Consider the following 22,794-nt stretch of genomic DNA (forward strand, 5'->3'; position numbering starts at 1 on the left):
GGGTACATTCCAGTAGTCTACTCTTTAATTACCCCAGACAGGGTACATTCCAGTAGTCTACTCTTTAATTACCCCAGACAGGGTACATTCCAGTAGTCTACTCTTTAATTACCCCAGACAGGGTACATTCCAGTAGTCTACTCTTTAATTACCCCATACAGGGTACATTCCAGTAGTCTACTCCTTAATTACCCCATACAGGGTACATTCCAGTAGTCTACTCTTTAATTACCCCAGACAGGGTACATTCCAGTAGTCTACTCTTTAATTACCCCAGACAGGACATATATTCCATGCAGGTTTAAAACAAAGAGGTGTACTTTCATCTTCTATGCAATAGAAAGCATTGATATGTGCATTTTGTCGTAAAATAAAGATTGCGTAGACCATATGGGTGGCTTTGATGTGGTACTGTAATTCACATCAAAGCAAAACGTAGCTCCCCAGAGGTCCCGCAGGAGTGATTTCATTGTGTGTGTTTTGTTGGTGTGTGTATGTTATTCCGGCATGTTCAGGTCACGTCTTTCTACAGAAGTGCCTTGATGAACCCTTATCTCCCTGTGCTAACTGATCTCAAACTATTCCATCATAGTTTCCATCACACAGTATTTTCAAACGCTTCGTTTGTAAATGGTGTCAGAATGTTGGAGTGTGCCCCTGGCTATCAGTCAATTAAATGTAAAAAAAAAAAGAACATGTGATTTGCTTAATATAAGGAATTTGAAATGGTTTATACTTACAGATTAACTTTTGATAGTTAAGTACATTTTATCAATTGCATTTACTGTTGATACTTAAAATATATTTAAAAACAAATGCTTTTTTTCACTTTTACTCAAGTTGTATTTTACTGGGTGACTTTCACGTTTACTCAAGTTTGACAATTGGGTACTTTTTGTCCACCACTGATCACTTAGAGTTTAAACTGTAAGAGGTTTCTTTATTGCTATGCTGTTATCTATTCGACAACCTGTATTATAATGAACAAATCAATATTTATAGACATGGAAGCATATACCATTTCATTTGAATGAAGGCAGATATACGCTTCCATAAACAGTAGGCCCCCACACTAATGCTGGGGAGTCGTGAACCACATGCAGTTCAACTAGTAGGTTATCTATATTTAGGAGTAGCTTGGTGGACGTTTAACTATATTTAGCAGTAGCATGGTGGTAGTTGAACTAAATTCTAATCTAAGTAGTGTTTTCAGTAGTTCATTACTGTTTTAGCATGTAGCGGTGCAGCTAACTACTGGAACTACACACTACTGTTTTACCATGTAGCAGTGTAGCTAACTACTGGAACTACATACTACTGTTTTACCATGTAGCTAACTACTGGAACTACACACTACTGTTTTACCATGTAGTGGTGTAGCTAACTACTGGAACTACACACTACTGTTTTACCATGTAGCTAACTACTGGAACTACACACTACTGTTTTACCATGTAGCAGTGTAGCTAACTACTGGAACTACACACTACTGTTTTACCATGTAGCTAACTACTGGAACTACACACTACTGTTTTACCATGTAGCTAACTACTGGAACTACACACTACTGTTTTACCATGTAGCAGTGTAGCTAACTACTGGAACTACACACTACTGTTTTACCATGTAGCTAACTACTGGAACTACAAATTACTGTTTTACCATGTAGCTAACTACTGGGACTACACACTATTGTTTTACAATGTAGTGGTGTAGCTAACTACTGGAACTACACACTACTGTTTTACCATGTAGCTAACTACTGGAACTACACACTACTGTTTTACCATGTAGTGGTGTAGCTAACTACTGGAACTACACACTACTGTTTTACCATGTAGCGGTGTAGCTAACTACTGAAACTACACACTACTGTTTTACCATGTAGCAGTGTAGCTAACTACTGGAACTACACACTACTGTTTTACCATGTAGCGGTGTAGCTAACTACTGAAACTACACACTACTGTTTTACCATGTAGCTAACTACTGGAACTACACACTACTGTTTTACCATGTAGCTAACTACTGGAACTACACACTACTGTTTTACCATGTAGCTAACTACTGGAACTACACACTACTGTTTTACCATGTAGCAGTGTAGCTAACTACTGGAACTACACACTACTGTTTTACCATGTAGCTAACTACTGGAACTACAAATTACTGTTTTACCATGTAGCTAACTACTGGGACTACACACTATTGTTTTACAATGTAGTGGTGTAGCTAACTACTGGAACTACACACTACTGTTTTACCATGTAGCTAACTACTGGAACTACACACTACTGTTTTACCATGTAGTGGTGTAGCTAACTACTGGAACTACACACTACTGTTTTACCATGTAGCGTTGTAGCTAACTACTGAAACTACACACTACTGTTTTACCATGTAGCAGTGTAGCTAACTACTGGAACTACACACTACTGTTTTACCATGTAGCGGTGCAGCTAACTACTGGAACTACACACTACTGTTTTACCATGTAGTTATCTACTGGAACTACACACTACTGTTTTACCATGTAGCTGTGTAGCTAACTACTGGAACTACATACTACTGTTTTACCATGTAGCGGTGCAGCTAACTACTGGAACTACACACTACTGTTTTACCATGTAGCGGTGCAGCTAACTACTGGAACTACACACTACTGTTTTACCATGTAGCGGTGTAGCTAACTACTGAAACTACACACTACTCTTTACCATGTAGCGTTGTAGCTAACTACTGGAATTACACACTACTGTTTACCATGTAGCGGTGTAGCTAACTACTCACTACAGGTTTAGCAAAAACAAAAGAAATGGGTGAAGTAGGCAATAATTTTTTCGACATCAGACCATCCTAATTCTCACTTGAAACATTTGTTGTTGTGTTTAATAGGCTGAATTACACATTCTGTTAACATCTGACTCCCAGATCGATTTGTTCTTGCAATTTGTATTCTATGACATTTTAAATTTAGTTATGATAATTTATCAGGAGTTAGTTTTGATGTTATGAACTACTTTTTTAAAGTAACTTTAGTTCAGTAAACTATATTTTTCTTAAAAGTAGGTTTAGTGTAGCTTAACTTCTTCCAGTAGCTTGGTAAACAATCTTTTCAAAGTAGCTTCCACAACACTGCGTTAAAAACATAATTGTTGTTAGCTTCCTGTTTCCTAAATGGTGCAATACATTACTCCTAGAAACATCTGATCCATTTATTTACAACCTCAGAGGAGCTTTTGTGTATGTGGGTGAAAACACCTTAAGGAAAAACTGTTATAGAGTATACTGGATTTCTGTCTTCAAGGTATGCGAGCGCGGTAGTTCAGGTTGACCATGCTTCTCTCTCTCTATCCCACCTCTCCAGCTAAACAAACTAAATCTGATGAAAAGTCTACTATTAGAAATGACCCTGTTGTTTACTTTTAAAATATATTGTTTCTGTACTTCAGAGGGCCACTGCCAGCCTGCCGTGCCCCTCTTTCTTCACTGCTCCAGCTAAACAAAAAGTCGAACCTAACCAAAACACAATGACAACTGTTATTTACTATCTTCAAGATAGTTCAGAGGGCCACTGCTACTATGCAAAGATTTTTCTCTCTCTCACTCCACTTCTCCAGCTAAATAAACAGTCTCAGCAGTCCCAGACATAGCAGGGTGGAGGGGCCTCCATTCCCGGCCCCTGATTGGACCACAGGCCCCTGAATGGCTCCATTGAGCACCACAGGAAGAATTTGGGGAGACTCTCTCTCTCTCCCTCTAGCTGCCTCTGTCTCTCTCTCTAATTCTCCCTCGTTCCCTCGCTCTCTCCCTCTATCTGCTTCTCTCTCTCTCTACTTCTCCCTCTCTCTCTCGCTCTCTCCCTCTATCGGCCTCTCTCGCTCCCTATCAACTTCTCACTCTCTCCCTCTTTCCCTTGCTCGCTCTCTCTCTCTCTCTCTCTCTCTCTCTCTCTCTCTCTCTCTCTCTCTCTCTCTCTCTCTCTCTCTCTCTCTCTCTCTCTCTCTCTACTTCTCCCTCTCTCTATTTCTTTCTTTCATTCTCTTTAGGTCAATAGAGGAATGTGTGTGATTTGGCTAAACAACTGACCACTCATTTCGCAGTCACGCAGCAAACCTCCTTCTCCCTCCCTCTCTCATTCTCTCTCTACCCCCTTCTTTCATTTTCATGTCTTTCACTCCTTGTTGCGTTCCCTGTGGTTCTGCGTTTGTGAACCTTGTGAACTGTTAATCCTGCGGTCAGTCAGTCGGTCGGTTAGTAGGTCTGTACATCACAGGATCCATGGTGGCAGTAAACGGCTCAGGGGAGAAGTGGAGGCTGGTGTTATTGGGGGCTTTCCTCATCTGTGGGTTAATCCTGGAGTTTGGTAAGTGACTTTATTTCCTCTCCGTGTGGCTGTGGATAATGTGCATTCCTAAACGTACACAAGGCTAGTGAGGTGCAGGAGGAGATTAGTAGATGGTTGCATTACTCTGACTTATTGTGAACTTTAATGGCATTTCTTGAGTTAGTTACATTTAATTTGATTTCACCTCATGCTGTCTGTCTGTATAGTAAATTCCTTTGGGGGAACTTCCTGTTATTGGTTACCGATGGCATACTGTAATGTTTTAATCTAACATCAAATCAACATTCGACTCTTCGTGTTCCATTGACCTGGAACATACTGTGCTTGTGACTATGGTTAAGTGTATTTCAAAGAATACAAATTCAATATTGGACACTTGCTCTGCAGGACAGTGCCAGCAGGATGAGCAGGAGGGACGGACCACCCCACCAGACCGTAAGCCCAAATCCAGTAAGGGTAAACCAGTGAGGGGAGCAGGTAAAGCCACAACCAAACCCAAACCCAGGGCTAAAGTAACACCGGCTCCCCCATCAGCAGTCAACCAGGGACCTGTTCACCTGACACAGGTAGGGTTGAAGACATTTATAATTATTCGTGAGAGAATGCCCTTGTTTTGCGTTTTCATAGTCTTCAAGCTGCCATCTACATAGTTAAAGATAAGCATTATGAACACAAATAAAAAAACACTTGCATGTTTGAGATATTTGACACGATCAACAGATGTTGGTGCTACTAATAATTACAAATTACAAACATTCACTGACGAAGCTTGAACAACACATAAGTGATACTAGAGAAAAGCAGTGTGAGGCCTTCTCTTGTGTTTTAACAGAAAAGCAGTGTGAGGCCTTCTCTTGTGTTTTAACAGAAAAGCAGTGTGAGGCCTTCTCTTGTGTTTTAACAGAAAAGCAGTGTGAGGCCTTCTCTTGGGTTTTAACAGAAAAGCAGTGTGAGGCCTTCTCTTGTGTTTTAACAGAAAAGCAGTGTGAGGCCTTCTCTTGTGTTTTAACAGAAAAGCAGTGTGAGGCCTTCTCTTGTGTTTTAACAGAAAAGCAGTGTGAGGCCTTCTCTTGTGTTTTAACAGAAAAGCAGTGTGAGGCCTTCTCTTGTGTTTTAACAGAAAAGCAGTGTGAGGCCTTCTCTTGTGTTTTAACATAATGAACACTAAAGGTAAACATGTTTCTCCTCCCTGGTTTATACCATAGGTGGTGAACAAGGGGAAGTTCCGGCGTGTTGCCGACAGTCTGAGCATCCGGTCCGGTGACACCCTGGAGCTGAGGTGTAAAGGGAACCCAGTTGAGTGGGGCGTTCCTGTTTACCTGGAGGAGGACGACGAGGGGAGACTCAGGTGAGACTCCAGGGGCCTTGATGATGTGATGGGACAGGGTGCCATGGAAACAGGCCTCCGCGGCAACAAGGGCTCACTCGAAAAAGTGACCTGTCTCAATGTTGACTTGCCTGTATGAAACTTAGATAATTAAAATGACATCTTGCCAGGATAGTCCAATGTTAGTTGCTGAGTCATCAAATCAAACTTCACTTGTGACATGCGACCTTACTGTGACATTCTGACTGCCCTTAACCCACTGTTCAGTTCAAGAAAGAGTTAAGAAAATATTTACCAAATAACTAAAGTAAAAAACAATAAAAAAGTAACATAATAAAATAACAATAACGAGGCTATATACAGGGGGTACCGGTACCGAGTCAGTGTGCAGGGGTACAGGTTAGACGAGGTCATTTTGTACATGTAGGTAGGGGTGAAGTGACTATGCATGGATAATAACAGTGATAAAACAGGTATAAAAACAATTGGAGGGGTGGGAGGAGGGGGGTGTCATTGTAAATAGTCTGGGTGGCTATTGGATTCATTGTTCAGCAGTTTTATGGCTTGGGGGGTAGAAGCTGTTAAGGAGTCTTTTGATCCTAGACTTAGCGCTCCGCTCCCGCTATGACTTGGGTGACTGGAATCTCTGACAAGTTTTTGGGGCTTTCCTCTGACATTGCCGAGTATATAAATCCTGGATGGCAGGAAGTTTGTTCCCAGTGATGTACTGGGTCGTATGCACTACCCTCTGTAGCGCCTTGCGGTACGAGACCAAGGAGTTGCCTTACCAGGCGATGATGGTGCAGCTGTAGAACTTTTTGAAGATCTGGGGACCCATGACAAATCTTTTCAGTCTCCTGAGGGGGAAAATGTGTTATCATGCCCTCTTCACTACTGTCTTGCTGTGGACCATGATAGTTTGTTGGTGATGTGGACACCAAGGAACTTGAAATACTCGTCCCCCTCCACTACAGCCCTGTCGATGTTAATGGGGGCCTGTTCGGCCCGCCTTTTCCTGTAGTCCACAATCAGCTCCTTTGTCTTGCTCACCTTGAGGGAAAAGTTGTTGTCCTGGCACCACACTGCCAGGTCTCTGACCTCTCTATTGGCTGTCTTATCATTGTCGGTGATCAGGCCTACAGCTCTTGTGTCGTCAGCAAACTTAATGATGGTGTTGGAGTCGTGCGTGGCCACACAGTCGGGGGTGACAATTGAGTACAGGAGGGGACTAAGCAAGCACCCCTGAGGGGCCCCCGTGTTGAGGATCAGCATGGCAAGCATGTTGTTGTCTACCCTCACCACCTGGGGGCGACCCGTCAGGAAGTCCAGGATCCAGTTGCAGAGGGAGGTGTTTAGTCCCAGGGTCCTTAGCTTAGTGATGAGCTTTGAGGGCACTATGGTGTTGAACACTGAGGTGTAGTCACTTATAGATGAAGCCGATGACTGAGGTGGTATGCTCCTTGTGCCATTGGATGAATCCCGGAACATTTTTCAGTCTGTGCAGAAGAGTCCTATAGCATAGAATTCACATCATCTGACCACTTCCGTAGTGAGCGAGTCACTGGTACTTCCTGCTTTAGTTTTTGCTTGTAAGCAGGAATCAGAAGGATAGAATTATGGTCAGATTTGCCAAATGGAGGGCGAGGGAGAGCTTTGTACGCATCTGTGTGTGGAGTAAAGGTGATCTAGAGTTTTGTTTCCCTCTGGTTGAACATGTGACATGCTGGTAGAAATGAGGTAAAACTGATTTAAGTTTCCCTGCATTAAAGTCCCCGGCCACTAGGATGAGCATTGTCTTGTTTGCTTATGGCCTTATACAGCTGGTTGAGTGGGGTCTTAGTGCCAGCATCAGTTTGTGATGGTAAATAGACGGCTACAAATAATATCGGGTACTCTCTCGGTAGATAGTGTGGTCTACAGCTTATCATAAGGTACTCTACATCAGGCGAGCAATACCTCGAGACTTCTTTAATATTAGACATCTCGCACCAGCTGTTATTGACAAATAGACATACAACCCCGCCCCTCGTCTTCCCAGACGTAGGTTCTCTGTCCTGCCGATGATTGAAAAAAATCCTGTCAGCTCTATATTATCCATGTCGTCGCACAGCCACGACTCGGAGAAACACAAGATATTACAGTTTTTGATGTCCCGTTGGTAGTTTAATCTTCCTGGATAGTCTTGATCAATAGTAGGGATGGTGGTGGAGGTTTAATCACCTGCCTACAAATTCTCCGAAGAATTCTCCTCTGCCCCCTTTTTCTCAGTCGGGGATATGGGCCCATTCCCAAGAAAGCAGTGTATCCTTCGCGTTGGACTCGTTAAAGAAAAACATCTTTGTGCGCATCTGGTGTCATCTCTTTGTTTGTATAGAGATGCTGTATGTAGGCCTGTGTGGCTCTGGTGTGAGGGACTCTTGTTTCTTTGTGTTCGTACAGGACGGTGCAGCATGACCGGTATGGCACCCTGACCCTGTCCAACTCTACAGGAGCAGACACTGGAGAATATACCTGCTTCCCCATGTACTGTGAAGACAGGGACTGCAGGAAGGAGTACGACAAGGCTGTCAAAGTCTTTGTCTTCTTCCCTGGTACTAAGTCCTGGCCTCCTGACATAGGAGTTGTTACCATGGCTACGCCCCATAAGACACCCTAGTTTCCATGTAGTGCACTACATTTGACCAGGGCCAAAAGACCCATTCTTTGTCCAAAGAAATGCATTTACATTGGGGTTGGAATTAGGATGAACTGAGACACAAGCCAGTGTAATCACCAGGTCCCAAAAAGCACCCTGTTCCCTATATGGTGCAGTACGTTTGATCAGGGACCCATAGGGTTCTGTTAAAAAATAGTGCAATATATAGGAAATAGGGCATCATATGAGCCGCACTGTATAACAGTTGTCTGCCCCTCCCCCCAGACCCACAGGAGCTGTTTGTCCCCTCTTCCTCCTACTATGAGGTCATCCAGCTGAGGACCAATTGGCCAACAGTCCTCCCCTGTCAGGTGACATCACCTGACGCCAAGGTGAGTTCAGAACGGATCTGGTGGGATTAGATTAGATAATACAGAATTACCTCTTTGAAAGTACATTTTTGCTTTGATTTTTTAAAACTTAACAGTTATAGAGGTATATAATGCATTGGGACACAGTTATAATGCATTACAAGCCTTGTCATAAGCACATTTGACCATGTGCCTATCATATTTGACTATTTTCTCATAATGTGTTACAATTTATGTGGGGACATACAGAAACATCCTATTGCTGTAGCTGTACTATAGTACCGTTTCTACACGCCAGGTAAGGTCCTCGGGACTGAGCTAAACATAACACAGGTTTTTATTTAACTAGGCAAGTCAGTTAAGAACAAATTCTTATTTACAATGATGGCCTACCCCGGCCAAATCCTAACACGGACGGCGCTGGGCCAATTGTGCGCGCCACCCTATGGGACTACCAATCACAGCCGGTTGTGATACAGCCCGGAATCAAACCAGGGTCTGTAGTGACGCCTCTAACACTGAGATGCAGTGCCTTAGACCGCTGCAACACACTGGAGGCCCAGAGAGGAGGTTCTTTACATCAAGGCGAGGAGCATGGGAATCAGACAAACATCAGGAAATGAACAACTGTTTATTTTTGTACCGCCTGCTTCCAACTCACACTTTGAAACACCTGAACGCAGCTCACTCTCCAGATCCCAATCACCTGAATTCTGATCACCTGTTCACACACCTGTATGTCGTCATCACACACTATTTAGTTCAGTTCTTTGCACCCCGTCACTGTGGTGTTGTGACGTTGTCAGGACCGCAGTCTTTCCTGTGATTTACGCCTCCCGTGTCTGTAGTCAAATGACCTAGAGGCCTCATGGGTGGAATGTTATTCATATTTTTCAGAATTAATCAACATTATAAAACATTAAAAAAAGGAATATCTGGTGTTTCTAAGTCAAAAGTTTTTGTTATATTTCAGTCCTCCGTGATGTATATAAAATGTAATATTTGGATGTAAACTCAAAATTGAATACATTTCATCTCTATATCTGACTCAAAAAATTTAGTTTACATCCAAATATCACATTTTATATACATCACAGAAGACTTAATTTAAAATACATTTAAAAAAAGGAATATCTGGTGTTTCTATGTCAAATGTTTTTGTTATATTTCAGTCTTCTGTGATGTATATAAAATGTAATATTTGGATGTAAACTCAATTTTTTTTGTGTGTGTGCCTATAACCATGTGTGTGAGGTGGATACTTTTATTTCAAAGTAGTTGTTTTGTTTAAGACCCTGAACCCTGAACTTTTGATAGTTAAGTCTATTTTAGTGATTTTATTTACGTTTGAAACTTAAGTATATTTAAAACCAAATACTTTTTTACTTTTACTCAAGTCGTATTTTACTGGGTGACTTTTACTTTAGGTCATTTTCTATTAAGGTTTATTTTACTCAAGTATGTAGATTGGGTACTTTTTCCCACCACTGCCTATTATGGGTCGACAGGGTAGCCTAGTGGTTACGAGTTCAAACCCCCGAGCTGACAAGGTACAAATCTGTCGTTCTGCCCCTGAACAAGGCAGGTTAACCCACTGTTCCCAGGCCGTCATTGAAAATAAGAATGTGTTCTAAACTGACTTGCCTGGTTACATAAAGGTAAAAAAACAAACAAAAAACAAAATGGACACTATAGTCAAGAATATTTTTCCACTCACTATAAAATAATTAACGCACCTGGTCATCCTTAGGTGTCTCTACACCGGGAATTTCCCCCGGTAGAGGTGGCGGTGGATGGGACGGAGATCACGTTTAACGTTAAACAGGGATTCACTATCCACCGGCCGAAGCTGCACCACGCCGGGGAACTGTACTGCGTTGCCAGCCTTGGAAACCTCAGGCAGAGCTCCGTCAAGTACATGCTCATATACGTCAACTGTAAGTCCGTGGATTCGTACCTTAAACAACAGCGAGCCTCTTCTCCAGGGGGTAGCCGACTCATAGAGTTGAAATGACTAGTGCGGGCATTCCTTGTCAACGTTCCTTGATGGGGGGACTGGCAGACATATTGACTATTATATATTAAATACAATTGTATTAGTCACACGCACCGAATAGAACAGGTGTTTCACCTTACTGTGAAATCCTTACTTACAAGCCCTTACAAACCAACAATGCAGTTTTAAGAAAAATACACCCCCAAAAGTAAGAGATAAGAATAACAAATAATTAAAGAGCAGCAGTAAATAATAATAGCAGGGCTTTATACATGGGGTACTGGTACAGAGTCAATGTGGAGGCTATATACATGGGGTACTGGTACAGAGTCAATGTGGAGGCTATATACAGGGGGTACTGGTACAGAGTCAATGTGGAGGCTATATACAGGGGGTACTGGTACAGAGTCAATGTGGAGGCTATATACAGGGGGTACTGGTACAGAGTCAATGTGGAGGCTATATACAGGGGTACTGGTACAGAGTCAATGTGGAGGCTATATACAGGGGTACTGGTACAGAGTCAATGTGGAGGCTATATACAGGGGTACTGGTACAGAGTCAATGTGGAGGCTATATACAGGGGTACTGGTACAGAGTCAATGTGGAGGCTATATACAGGGGTACCGGTACAGAGTCAATGTGGAGGCTATATACAGGGGGTACCGGTACAGAGTCAATGTGGAGGCTATATACAGGGGGTACCGGTACAGAGTCAATGTGGAGGCTATATACAGGGGGTACCAGTACAGAGTCAATGTGGAGGCTATATACAGGGGTACTGGTACAGAGTCAATGTGGAGGCTATATACAGGGGTACTGGTATAGAGTCAATGTGGAGGCTATATACAGGGGGTACCGGTACAGAGTCAATGTGGAGGCTATATACAGGGGTACTGGTACAGAGTCAATGTGGAGTCTATATACAGGGGGTACTGGTACAGAGTCAATGTGGAGGCTATATACAGGGGGTACCGGTACAGAGTCAATGTGGAGGCTATATACAAGGGGTACCGGTACAGAGTCAATGTGGAGGCTATATACAGGGGGTACCGGTACAGAGTCAATGTGGAGGCTATATACATGGGGTACTGGTACAGAGTCAATGTGGAGGCTATATACAGGGGTACTGGTACAGAGTCAATGTGGAGGCTATATACAGGGGGTACTGGTACAGAGTCAATGTGGAGGCTATATACAGGGGGTACTGGTACAGAGTCAATGTGGAGGCTATATACAGGGGTACTGGTACAGAGTCAATGTGGAGGCTATATACAGGGGTACTGGTACAGAGTCAATGTGGAGGCTATATACAGGGGTACTGGTACAGAGTCAATGTGGAGGCTATATACAGGGGTACTGGTACAGAGTCAATGTGGAGGCTATATACAGGGGGTACCGGTACAGAGTCAATGTGGAGGCTATATACAGGGGTACTGGTACAGAGTCAATGTGGAGGCTATATACAGGGGGTACCGGTACAGAGTCAATGTGGAGGCTATATACAGGGGGTACCGGTACAGAGTCAATGTGGAGGCTATATACAGGGGGTACTGGTACAGAGTCAATGTGGAGGCTATATACAGGGGTACTGGTACAGAGTCAATGTGGAGGCTATATACAGGGGGTACCGGTACAGAGTCAATGTGGAGGCTATATACAGGGGGTACTGGTACAGAGTCAATGTGGAGTCTATATACAGGGGTACTGGTACAGAGTCAATGTGGAGGCTATATACAGGGGTACCGGTACAGAGTCAATGTGGAGGCTATATACAAGGGGTACCGGTACAGAGTCAATGTGGAGGCTATATACAGGGGGTACCGGTACAGAGTCAATGTGGAGGCTATATACAGGGGTACTGGTACAGAGTCAATGTGGAGGCTATATACAGGGGGTACTGGTACAGAGTCAATGTGGAGGCTATATACAGGGTGTTACGGTACAGAGTCAATGTGGAGGCTATATACAGGGTGTTACGGTACAGAGTCAATGTGGAGGCTATATACAGGGGGTACCGGTACAGAGTCAATGTGGAGGCTATATACAGGGTGTTACGGTACAGAGTCAATGTGGAGGCTATATACAGGGGGTACCGGTACAGAGTCAATGTGGAGGCTATATACAGGGGGTACTGGTACAGAGTCAATGTGGAGGCTATATACAGGGGGTACCGGTACAGAGTCAATGTGGAGGCTATATACAGGGGGTACTGGTACAGAGTCAATGTGGAGGCTATATACAAGGGGTACTGGTACAGAGTCAATGTGGAGACTATATACAGGGGGTATGGGTACAGAGTCAATGTGGAGGCTATATACAGGGGGTACTGGTACAGAGTCAGTGTGGAGGCTATATACAGGGGGTACCGGTACAGAGTCAATGTGGAGGCTATATACAGGGGGTACTGGTACAGAGTGAATGTGGAGGCTATATACAGGGGGTACCGGTACAGAGTCAATGTGGAGGCTATATACAGGGGGTACCGGTACAGAGTCAATGTGGAGGCTATATACAGGGGGTACCAGTACAGAGTCGATGTGCGGGGGCACTGGTGTCGAGGTAATTGAGGTAATATGTACATATAGGTAGTTATTAAAGTGACTCTGCATAGATAATAACAGAGAGTAGCAGCAGCATAGAAGGGGGAAGGGGGGGTTATGCAAATAGTCTGTGAAGCCATTTTATTAGCTGTTCAGGAGTCTTATGGCTATCTGTGTTGTCCCCTGCTGTCAGACCCTGTGGCGCCCCCGACCCCAGTGATCCAGGCGTCCTCCAACTCTGTGGCCATTGGTCAGAACCTACAGGTCACCTGTACTGTGATTGGAGAACAGGACGTGGTCATAGACTTCACCTGGGAGTACCCTGGGCAACAGGTATGTCATTGTGCTAACTGGGTCTGCCATGCTTGAGTTCAATCATGTATCATATCAATAGCTAGAGTAGGATTACAGGACAAGTGCAATACTCTACCTCCTGTTATATGTGAAACCTCTTGACATCCAAGCTATTACAGTCATGTACATTCTACGTATTGGCTATCCCCACTACCCTGGCGTAGCCATGCTCTACCAACTGAGCTAGAGAAGGACCACCTCTTGACAGAAGCTATACACTTAGCCACTTAGCTATCCACTTAGCCATACACTTAGCCACTTAGCTATACACTTAGCCACTTAGCTATCCACTTAGCCATACACTTAGCCACTTAGCTATACACTTAGCCACTTAGCTATCCACTTAGCCACTTAGCTATCCACTTAGCCACTTAGCCATACACTTAGCCACTTAGCCATACACTTAGCCACTTAGCTATCCACTTAGCCACTTAGCTATACACTTAGCCACTTAGCTATCCACTTAGCCACTTAGCTATACACTTAGCCACTTAGCTATACACTTAGCCACTTAGCTATCCACTTAGCCACTTAGCTATCCACTTAGCCATACACTTAGCCACTTAGCCATACACTTAGCCACTTAGCTATCCACTTAGCCACTTAGCTATACACTTAGCCACTTAGCTATCCACTTAGCCACTTAGCTATACACTTAGCCACTTAGCTATACACTTAGCCACTTATCTATACACTTAGCCACTTAGCCATACACTTAGCCACTTAGCTATACACTTAGCCACTTAGCTATCCACTTAGCCACTTAGCCATACACTTAGCCACTTAGCCATACACTTAGCCACTTAGCTATACACTTAGCCACTTAGCTATCCACTTAGCCACTTAGCCATACACTTAGCCACTTAGCTATCCACTTAGCCATACACTTAGCCACTTAGCTATACACTTAGCTACATACAGTGCAGAGAGGCTACGTACAGTACAGAGAGGCTACGTACAGTGCAGAGAGGCTACGTACAGTACAGAGAGGCTATGTACAGTACAGAGAGGCTACGTACAGTGCAGAGAGGCTACGTACAGTACAGAGAGGCTACGTACAGTGCAGAGAGGCTACGTACAGTACAGAGAGGCTACGTACAGTGCAGAGAGGCTACATACAATACAGAGAGGCTACGTACAGTGCAGAGGCTACGTACAATGCAGAGAGGCTACGTACAGTACAGAGAGGCTACATACAGTGCAGAGAGGCTACATACAGTACAAAGAGGCTACGTACAGTGCAGAGGCTACGTACAGTGCAGAGAGGCTACATACAGTACAGAGAGGCTACGTACAGTACAGAGAGGCTACGTACAGTGCAGAGAGGCTACGTACAGGACAGAGGCTACGTACAGGACAGAGGCTACGTACAGTGCAGAGAGGCTATGTACAGTGCAGAGAGGCTAAAATTGTAACCTGCTTCTTTCTTTGTGCTGTGTTTGTATGTCTGACTGTGGTTGTGTGTATGTGTTATGGTTGTGTGTCTGTGTTATGGTTGTGTGTCTGTGTTGTGGTTGTGTGATCGGCAGATCGGCAGGCCTCTGTATACCCAGGACAGTGTTCATCCGGACGGAGGGGGTCTGGGGAGGCAGCAGTCCCAGACCGTCCTCCTGGTGGATGAGGTGAGGGAGGTGGACGGAGGGACTTACACGTGCACAGCCCAGAACCTGCAAGGCTCCAGAACCACCTCCACCACCATCAAAGTGCTAGCGGCTGCTGCTAAGGATAAGGTCAAAGACAAGCCCAAGCCTAAAAAACCCTGAGAGTCAATAGACTTCAGATCAGAAATGGGAGAAGGATGGCATAGCCACGAAGGAGAAGGAAGTAGCCTATCAAGATGGAACTGGAACTGTAGAATGAGTTGGTTCTAATTCCATGGGTGGAACCTTGTTTTAATTGACCATTCTACTCCTGACGTTACTATGTACGTATACTGTGAAGCTATAGGGCTCAATGAGTGAGCTCTCAAGTAGCTCATGGATATTAAAACAGCCAGTAGTTACCACACACACAGCATAGAAGGTTTACACAGGGCGGAGGGAAAGAGAAAGCTGGGCGGAAGAATGCAAATTGGGGAGAGAGAGAAAGGCAGTGGGAGGAGCCAGATAGCATTCTGAGCATCTACATTGTAGTGAATGTATTTTGATAGACATAATTAATAGAACATAGACATAATAAATAGAATAGAACAACGCTCCTGTATCAATGCAGATTTAAAGGACCATCCTCAGACCTTCACCTTCTTTGGTGGGCGTTTCTATGTCGCAAGTAGTGTTCCTTTTGTACCTGTGAGAATATCTCCTCTCCAACTTTCCACCGCCGGCAGGTTTCTCTAGTGTTCTCTCTTCCTACTTCCTGTTTGTCTCAATAAAGAAATGTTTTCGTCGACTACACATAACCTTCTGTACTGCGTTTTTATTGTCTGACTGTCAGATTGTGTCATGGACCAATACAGGTCAATATGAGGCATCATTTTGCCATGGTGTACGACAGAGTGACAGAGCCTGTGCCCCAAATGGCACACTATTCCCTATATGGTGCACTAATTTTGACCAGAGCCTTGTGGGGACAACGACTATGTTATATTGGGTGGTACAGAGAGATAGAGATCACAAACAGTCTGAACGTAACGGTTGTTTGTTTGGTTCAGGTGTATCCGGCTCAAATAAAGAGTCTGGGAATCTTTAACAATCAATAGTTTCATTAACTTCAAATCTGTGCTAAAAGTGGGTTTGAAATGAAACTCCCCCCCCCAAAAAAATCAAACAAATAGTGATATTTTAATATGCAAAAAGTGGTACACAGAGGTGTCATCTGGGCTGTTCAGCCGCTATATTGACCTTCACTGGCAAGATCCTCAAGATGGTGTCACACCCACTGCTCAGACACGGAAATACTTTCTCTGTGAAGGCGTGTGTGAACGTGTGGAGGAAGTTTGTTGTAATGCGGATCAGAGAAGGTCAGCGTTCCTCCGTCCCAGTCCAATGTCACTCTGCTCTTCAGGGGCTCCTGTCTCAGCTTCAATGAGAGGGCGATGAGAGGTTCGGGGACAGAACGGACGGTGTAAACTCCTCCATGTTGTTCTAATCTCCAGCCTCCCTTCCCTATCACGACCTTCCTGGACACAGACTCCTCCATGTTGTTCTAATCTCCAGCCTCCCTTCTCTATCACGACCTTCCTGGACACAAACTCCTCCATGTTGTTCTAATCTCCAGCCTCCCTTCCCTATCACGACCTTCCTGGACACAGACTCCTCCATGTTGTTCTAATCTCCAGCCTCCCTTCTCTATCACGACCTTCCTGGACACAGACTCCTCCCCCACCCCCAGGGCCCAGTCACGGATGTAGTCGTATCTCTGGAGATATTCATTCCTGACTTCCACGTCCCAGGTGTGTGTTCCCGAATCGAAGCCCTCAGAGCCCAGGATCCCTTCATAGAGGTTGAACCTCTCTGAGGTGTCAGCAACCGGCGTGTCCATCTCTTCTCTGTCCTCAGAGTTTCTGGTTCTGAATGGGACCATATCGGGGTACACCAGCAGGTCTGGATGGGCCGTGTTGGGGTCCAGAACCACCGGATCTGAACACAGAGAAACAGACAGTGTGTTATTGCATATTAATGACAATGTATGGGTATGTTTTTGCACATAAATATGGTAACTCTACAACATAAATACAGTAGCTCTACCACATAAATACAGTAACTCTACCACATAAATACAGTAAGTCTACCACATAAACAAAGTAACTCTACCACATACATACAGTAACTCTACCACATAAATACAGTAAGTCTACCACATAAACAAAGTAACTCTACCACATAAATACAGTAAGTCTAACACATAAATACAGTAACTCTACCAGATAAATACAGTAGCTCTACCACATAAATACAGTAACTCTACCACATAAATACAGTAACTGTGGGCTGTATTACATTTTTATTTTACCCTGGTTGACTGAGAACACGTTCTCAAATACAGCAACAACCTGGGAAATAGTTACAGGAGCGACGATGAATGAGCCAATTAGAAGCTCGGGATGATTAGGTGGCCGTGATGGTCAGATTGGGAATTTAGCGAGAACACTGGTGTTAACACCCTTATTGTAACGATAAGTGCCATGTGATCTTTAGTGAACACAGAGAGTCAGGACACCCCTTTAATTAACATCCCATCCAAAAGACCCCACCCAACACAGGGCAATGTCCCCAATCGTTTTTTTTAGACCAGAGGAAAGAGTGCCACCTACTGGCCCTCCAACACCACTTTAAGCAGCATCTGGTCTCCCATCCAGGGACCGACACTGCTTAGTTTCAGAAGTAAGCCAGCAGTGGATTGCAGGGTGATATCAAGCCTGTCGCTGAAGCTTTACTGATTGCGTAATACAAAGGAAAAGGTCATTTTGATTGAACAGGTGCCTTTACATTTCAGTCACCATGTCATGTAGAACTTCCTCAATACGGACTGAATAATATGTCTCTTTTTTTTGCACAGTGTGTCTCTCTAAATACTACAATGTAAAAGTCTATCGGTTTCAGTGTCTGGAGGGAGCTTAAATACTACAATGTAAAAGTCTATCGGTTTCAGTGTCTGGAGGGGGCTTAAATACTACAATGTAAAAGTCTATCGGTTTCAGTGTCTGGAGGGGAGGGGCTTAAATACTACAATGTAAAAGTCTATCGGTTTCAGTGTCTGGAGGGGGCTTAAATACTACAATGTAAAAGTCTATCGGTTTCAGTGTCTGGAGGGGGCTTAAATACTACAATGTAAAAGTCTATCGGTTTCAGTGTCTGGAGGGAGCTTAAATACTACAATGTAAAAGTCTATCGGTTTCAGTGTCTGGAGGGGGCTTAAATACTACAATGTAAAAGTCTATCGGTTTCAGTGTCTGGAGGGGGCTTAAATACTACAATGTAAAAGTCTATCGGTTTCAGTGTCTGGAGGGAGCTTAAATACTACAATGTAAAAGTCTATCGGTTTCAGTGTCTGGAGGGGGCTTAAATACTACAATGTAAAAGTCTATCGGTTTCAGTGTCTGGAGGGAGCTTAAATACTACAATGTAAAAGTCTATCGGTTTCAGTGTCTGGAGGGGGCTTAAATACTACAATGTAAAAGTCTATCGGTTTCAGTGTCTGGAGGGAGCTTAAATACTACAACGTAAAAGTCTATCGGTTTCAGTGTCTGGAGGGAGCTTAAATACTACAACGTAAAAGTCTCAAGTTCTGCAATCTCATTTATCATGGATGTATGTATAGGTGTGTGTGTGGGGGGAGAATCTCGGTGGATTCAGGATAGAGGGGGGTTGGGGGGTGTTTCCCCAGCCAGTGATTGGTCTTGGGGGTTACATGCCCAATGAGACCTGAGGTGTTACCAAGGGTGGGAGGAGGTGAGAATGGTCCTGTGAAGGAGATGGGGTAAGAAGGGGGTGTATGAATGAACCTAACCAAGATACATTAGCAAACTGACTATCTGGCCATTAGGTTGCCTAGGTTACATTGTAAACGTAATCCGTTACAGTTACTAGTTAACTGTCCAAAAATGATGACACACCAAATGATGACTACCAATCAGAGACCACTAAGATGACACACCAAATGATGACCTCCAATCGGAGAACACTATGATGACACACCAAATGATGACCACCAATCAGAGACCACTAAGATGACACACCAAATGATGACCTCCAATCGGAGAACACTATGATGACACACCAAATGATGACCACCAATCAGAGACCACTAAGATGACACACCAAATGATGACCTCCGATCGGAGAACACTATGATGACACACCAAATGAGGACCACCGATCAGACACCACTATGATGACACACCAAATGATGACCTCCAATCAGAGAACACTGTCATCATAGTGGTCTCTGATTGGTCATCATTTGGTGTGTCATCACAGTGAGGTCAGGCTTTCTCAGGTGGAACAAACAACTTTCTCCTTTCTTTCAGTGCTGAATTGAAAGTCATTGAGAACTGAAAGGTGACATTATGTATTTTTTCACAAACATCCTTTCTGAATTTAAATGGCATCCAGTTTTTCACAAAGTACATGTAATCTGATTGCAGTTTCTTTTTGCAGGTAACAGTCAGTTTTTTTCTGGTACATGTAATCTGTTTCTCCCCAACCCTGTGTATAGGGAACATTTTTATTCGGTTAAGTCGGTTAAGAACAAATTCATATTTACAATGACGGCCCAGGAACAGTGGGTTAACCTGCCTTGTTCATGGGCAAGAGCGTCAGATTTGTCAGCTCGGGGATCCGAACTCGCAACCTTTCGGTTACTAGCCCAACGCTCTAACCCCTAGGTTACTCTGAGTGCCCCATTTGAACACACAATAGAATCCTGCTATTAAAATTAAAATGTACTGAATATCAGAGTTTATTCTTAGACTACCTCCTCTACTACCACCTAGTGGTAGACCTAGGTAAATACTAGTAAATACAGAGGTATTTTTGCCATGTAGGCAGAACAATGAGGCAGAGACAGCAAACCGGAGGTTTTCAAACATTTATTTGTAAAAAACTATGAAACTATGGTATGTTGATAGTACAGACTGGGAAATGATGCACATTCACCTTTGATAACAAGACAATAATATTGTCAACTTTACACAAAGTTAAAATGTTTTAATCAAATTCAGTTTGGTTCCATAACATTTTTGTGAAATATTTTTAAAGTAAGTAAAGTATTTAAACAAACTACAATAAGTAAAGCACATACATCTTCTGCACATCTATCACTCCAGTGTTTAATTGTTATATCGTAATTACCTCACCACTATGGCCTATTGTATTGCCTTTACCTCCCTTATCTTACTTCATTTGCACACACTGTATATATACTTTTTTTTCTACTGTATTATTGACTGTATGTTTTGTTTATTCCATGTGTAACTCTGTGTTGTTGTATGTGTCGAACTGCTGTGTTTTATCCTGGCCATGTCGCAGTTATAAACCAGAACTTGTTCTTAACTTGCCTACCTGGTTAAATAAAGGTGAAATAAAAAATAAAATAACAAATTAAGTAAAGTAAGAAACAGGAATCCGTTTCACCTCTCAATACATAGATATTAAAGATAAAAACTAAAGTTAGACTGGTCCTTGGATAACGACAATTTCTCACTTCAAAATAAAATACTACACAATCTGTAATTGCCTCAGTGTATGTAATCTCAGATTTTGTCGTACCGGTGCCTGGTAATCTCCTCTAGTTGATGTGAAAGCAGTGCGGCTGGGCCCAGGCACTGAACTCTCCCTCCTGAATGGGTTATTTTTCTATCTTGTCTCCTCTCTCAGTTCCTTGTTGCGTGAAATAGGCCCCACCGTTGGTCTCCAGTTCTGCAGCGTTTTAGTTTGTCTCTCCAGCCGTTGACAATGGCCAGGTAGTCTTCCTCTGAGAACTCCTGGGAAAAGACCCAAGATACAAGGATAACATGGGTTTAATAACAGTCCAACAAAGAATCAACATTGTGATCGCCAAGGTATAAAATGTACTTTTCTTGATCCACCAGACACTGTTTCAGGGAGATCTAAAAATCGACCAGCCACTCAGATTTCTTACCAGTCAAAACAATTAAAAATTAAAAATTACAGCAACAAAACACCCAAAAAATAATGGATGATCATGTTTTGTAATGTTTTTAAAACAATACATGTATTACCAGTAAGAAGCAATGTGGTATATTGTTTAATTTCATTTTTTTGTGACCGGAGTCTTTTAATCAAAATATCATAAGACAAATGTTCACCTGCGGGAGGTTACTGTGGTAACGCGACTCGAGTCATCTTTGTGCCTGTGAGATTGAGTCTGACCAATAGAAGCGTTGGCTTCTCTTCCCTAGCAGTTGAAACACTGATAAACAACCTAGCTTGTGAACAAACAATGTAAATAGCCAATAAACACAAGGACAAAGTCTCACTTCAGTAGATTTAAGTTTGAAAAAAATGTGATCAACTTTTATGCCTGTGCACAGCGCTTTTTAAAACATTTTTATTTCACCAGGTAGGTCAGTTGAGAACAAGTTCTCATTTACAACTGCGACATGGCCAAGATAAAGCAAAGCAGTGCGATACAAACAACAACACAGAGTTACACATGGAGTAAAACAAACATACAGTCAATAACACAGCACAGCACTTCTAAAAACAAATCTGTCACTCAGCTCTTCATGTGCACACAGTCCCCAGCCAGGCAGTGTTACAGCACCAGGTGGGATAGCCTATAGGATTCCTACTTCTTTGACTTCATTTACCAGCGATTCATTTACCAGCTAGGAAACAACACGGCAGAAATACTTTGAAAACTTCTAATGCAGAATTTATTTAGCTATAAATGTGATCATATTTTTATACACAAATGCGAGTGAAGTGCTTGTGTACAGTGGAGCTCTGACCACTCATTAATGTGGCTGGTGAAGAAGACATCGTACCCACCAATGCTACAATCTACCTGCATTCGGCAGGTGGTGGGTGTTCATTTTAGGCCCTGGTGATCACCACTATTACAACTGTGTGTGTGTGTGTGAGAGACAGAGAGAGACAGAGACAGAGACAGAGACAGACAGACAGAGAGAGAGAGAGAGAGAGAGAGAGAGAGAGAGAGAGAGAGAGAGAGAGAGAGAGAGAGAGAGAGAGACAGAGAGAGACAGAGAGAGACAGAGAGAGAGGCAGAGAGAGAGAGAGAGAGAGAGAGAGAGAGAGAGAGAGACAGAGAGAGACAGAGAGAGAGGCAGAGAGAGAGAGAGAGAGAGAGAGAGAGAGAGAGAGAGAGAGAGAGAGAGAGAGAGAAAGAGAGAGAGAGAGAGACATACAGAGAGAGAGAGAGACAGAAAGACAGTACATAGTCTACCTTAATGAACTCGTCTTCCATGGCCCCTGCTCTCTCCAGCTCTGTCTGGATCACCTGCATGAACTGAGCTGTCCTGTCCTCAGCACGTACGTTAGAGAAACCTGCCTGCTGGAGGAACTGCAGACAGACAGTCACAGTACACGGTGCTACATAGGCTAAATCTAAGATATTATAACAAGTGTGGTAAAAGTCAGGTTAGGGTGATATTATTGGGGTATTATCAGGTTTATGATTGGGCCCTACCTTGCCGTATTCTGGTGGGGTGTAGAGAATGTAACCTCTCTGTTTGACATACTCCTGGAACTGAGGAGTCCAGGGCTTCTCTCCACAGCAGTAGTCAGTGATCAGAACC

General features: G+C 43.4%; 2 protein-coding genes across 5 annotated transcripts in view; one reads left to right on the forward strand and one right to left on the reverse strand.

Annotated features, from left to right (window-relative positions):
- Positions 1-3,992: 3,992 nt before the first annotated feature.
- LOC123993747 (platelet-derived growth factor receptor-like protein) lies at positions 3,993-15,967 on the forward strand. The gene is made up of 8 exons (XM_046296196.1): positions 3,993-4,366; positions 4,736-4,914; positions 5,554-5,696; positions 8,115-8,266; positions 8,596-8,702; positions 10,432-10,618; positions 13,414-13,553; positions 15,104-15,967. Exons 1-8 carry the CDS (start codon positions 4,282-4,284, stop codon positions 15,335-15,337), a joined length of 1,227 nt encoding a protein of 408 aa, XP_046152152.1. The 5' UTR covers positions 3,993-4,281; the 3' UTR covers positions 15,338-15,967.
- Positions 15,968-20,088: 4,121 nt separating this feature from the next.
- Positions 20,089-22,794, reverse strand: part of LOC123993748 (phosphoethanolamine N-methyltransferase 3-like) — a 22,741-nt gene continuing 20,035 nt past the window's right edge. For all 4 annotated transcript variants that reach the window (XM_046296198.1, XM_046296197.1, XM_046296199.1 and 1 more), the window contains exons 10-12: positions 22,686-22,794; positions 22,443-22,559; positions 20,089-20,997 (exon numbers count right to left, since the gene is read on the reverse strand). The exon at positions 22,686-22,794 is cut by the window's right edge and continues 23 nt beyond it. In XM_046296198.1, coding sequence (XP_046152154.1) covers positions 20,887-20,997; positions 22,443-22,559; positions 22,686-22,794 — 337 coding nt within the window. In that variant the 3' untranslated portion in view covers positions 20,089-20,886. The remainder of the gene's footprint in view (positions 20,998-22,442; positions 22,560-22,685) is intronic.

The sequence above is a fragment of the Oncorhynchus gorbuscha genome, linkage group LG13, assembly GCF_021184085.1.
Source record: "Oncorhynchus gorbuscha isolate QuinsamMale2020 ecotype Even-year linkage group LG13, OgorEven_v1.0, whole genome shotgun sequence".
NCBI classification, from domain to species: domain Eukaryota; kingdom Metazoa; phylum Chordata; class Actinopteri; order Salmoniformes; family Salmonidae; genus Oncorhynchus; species Oncorhynchus gorbuscha.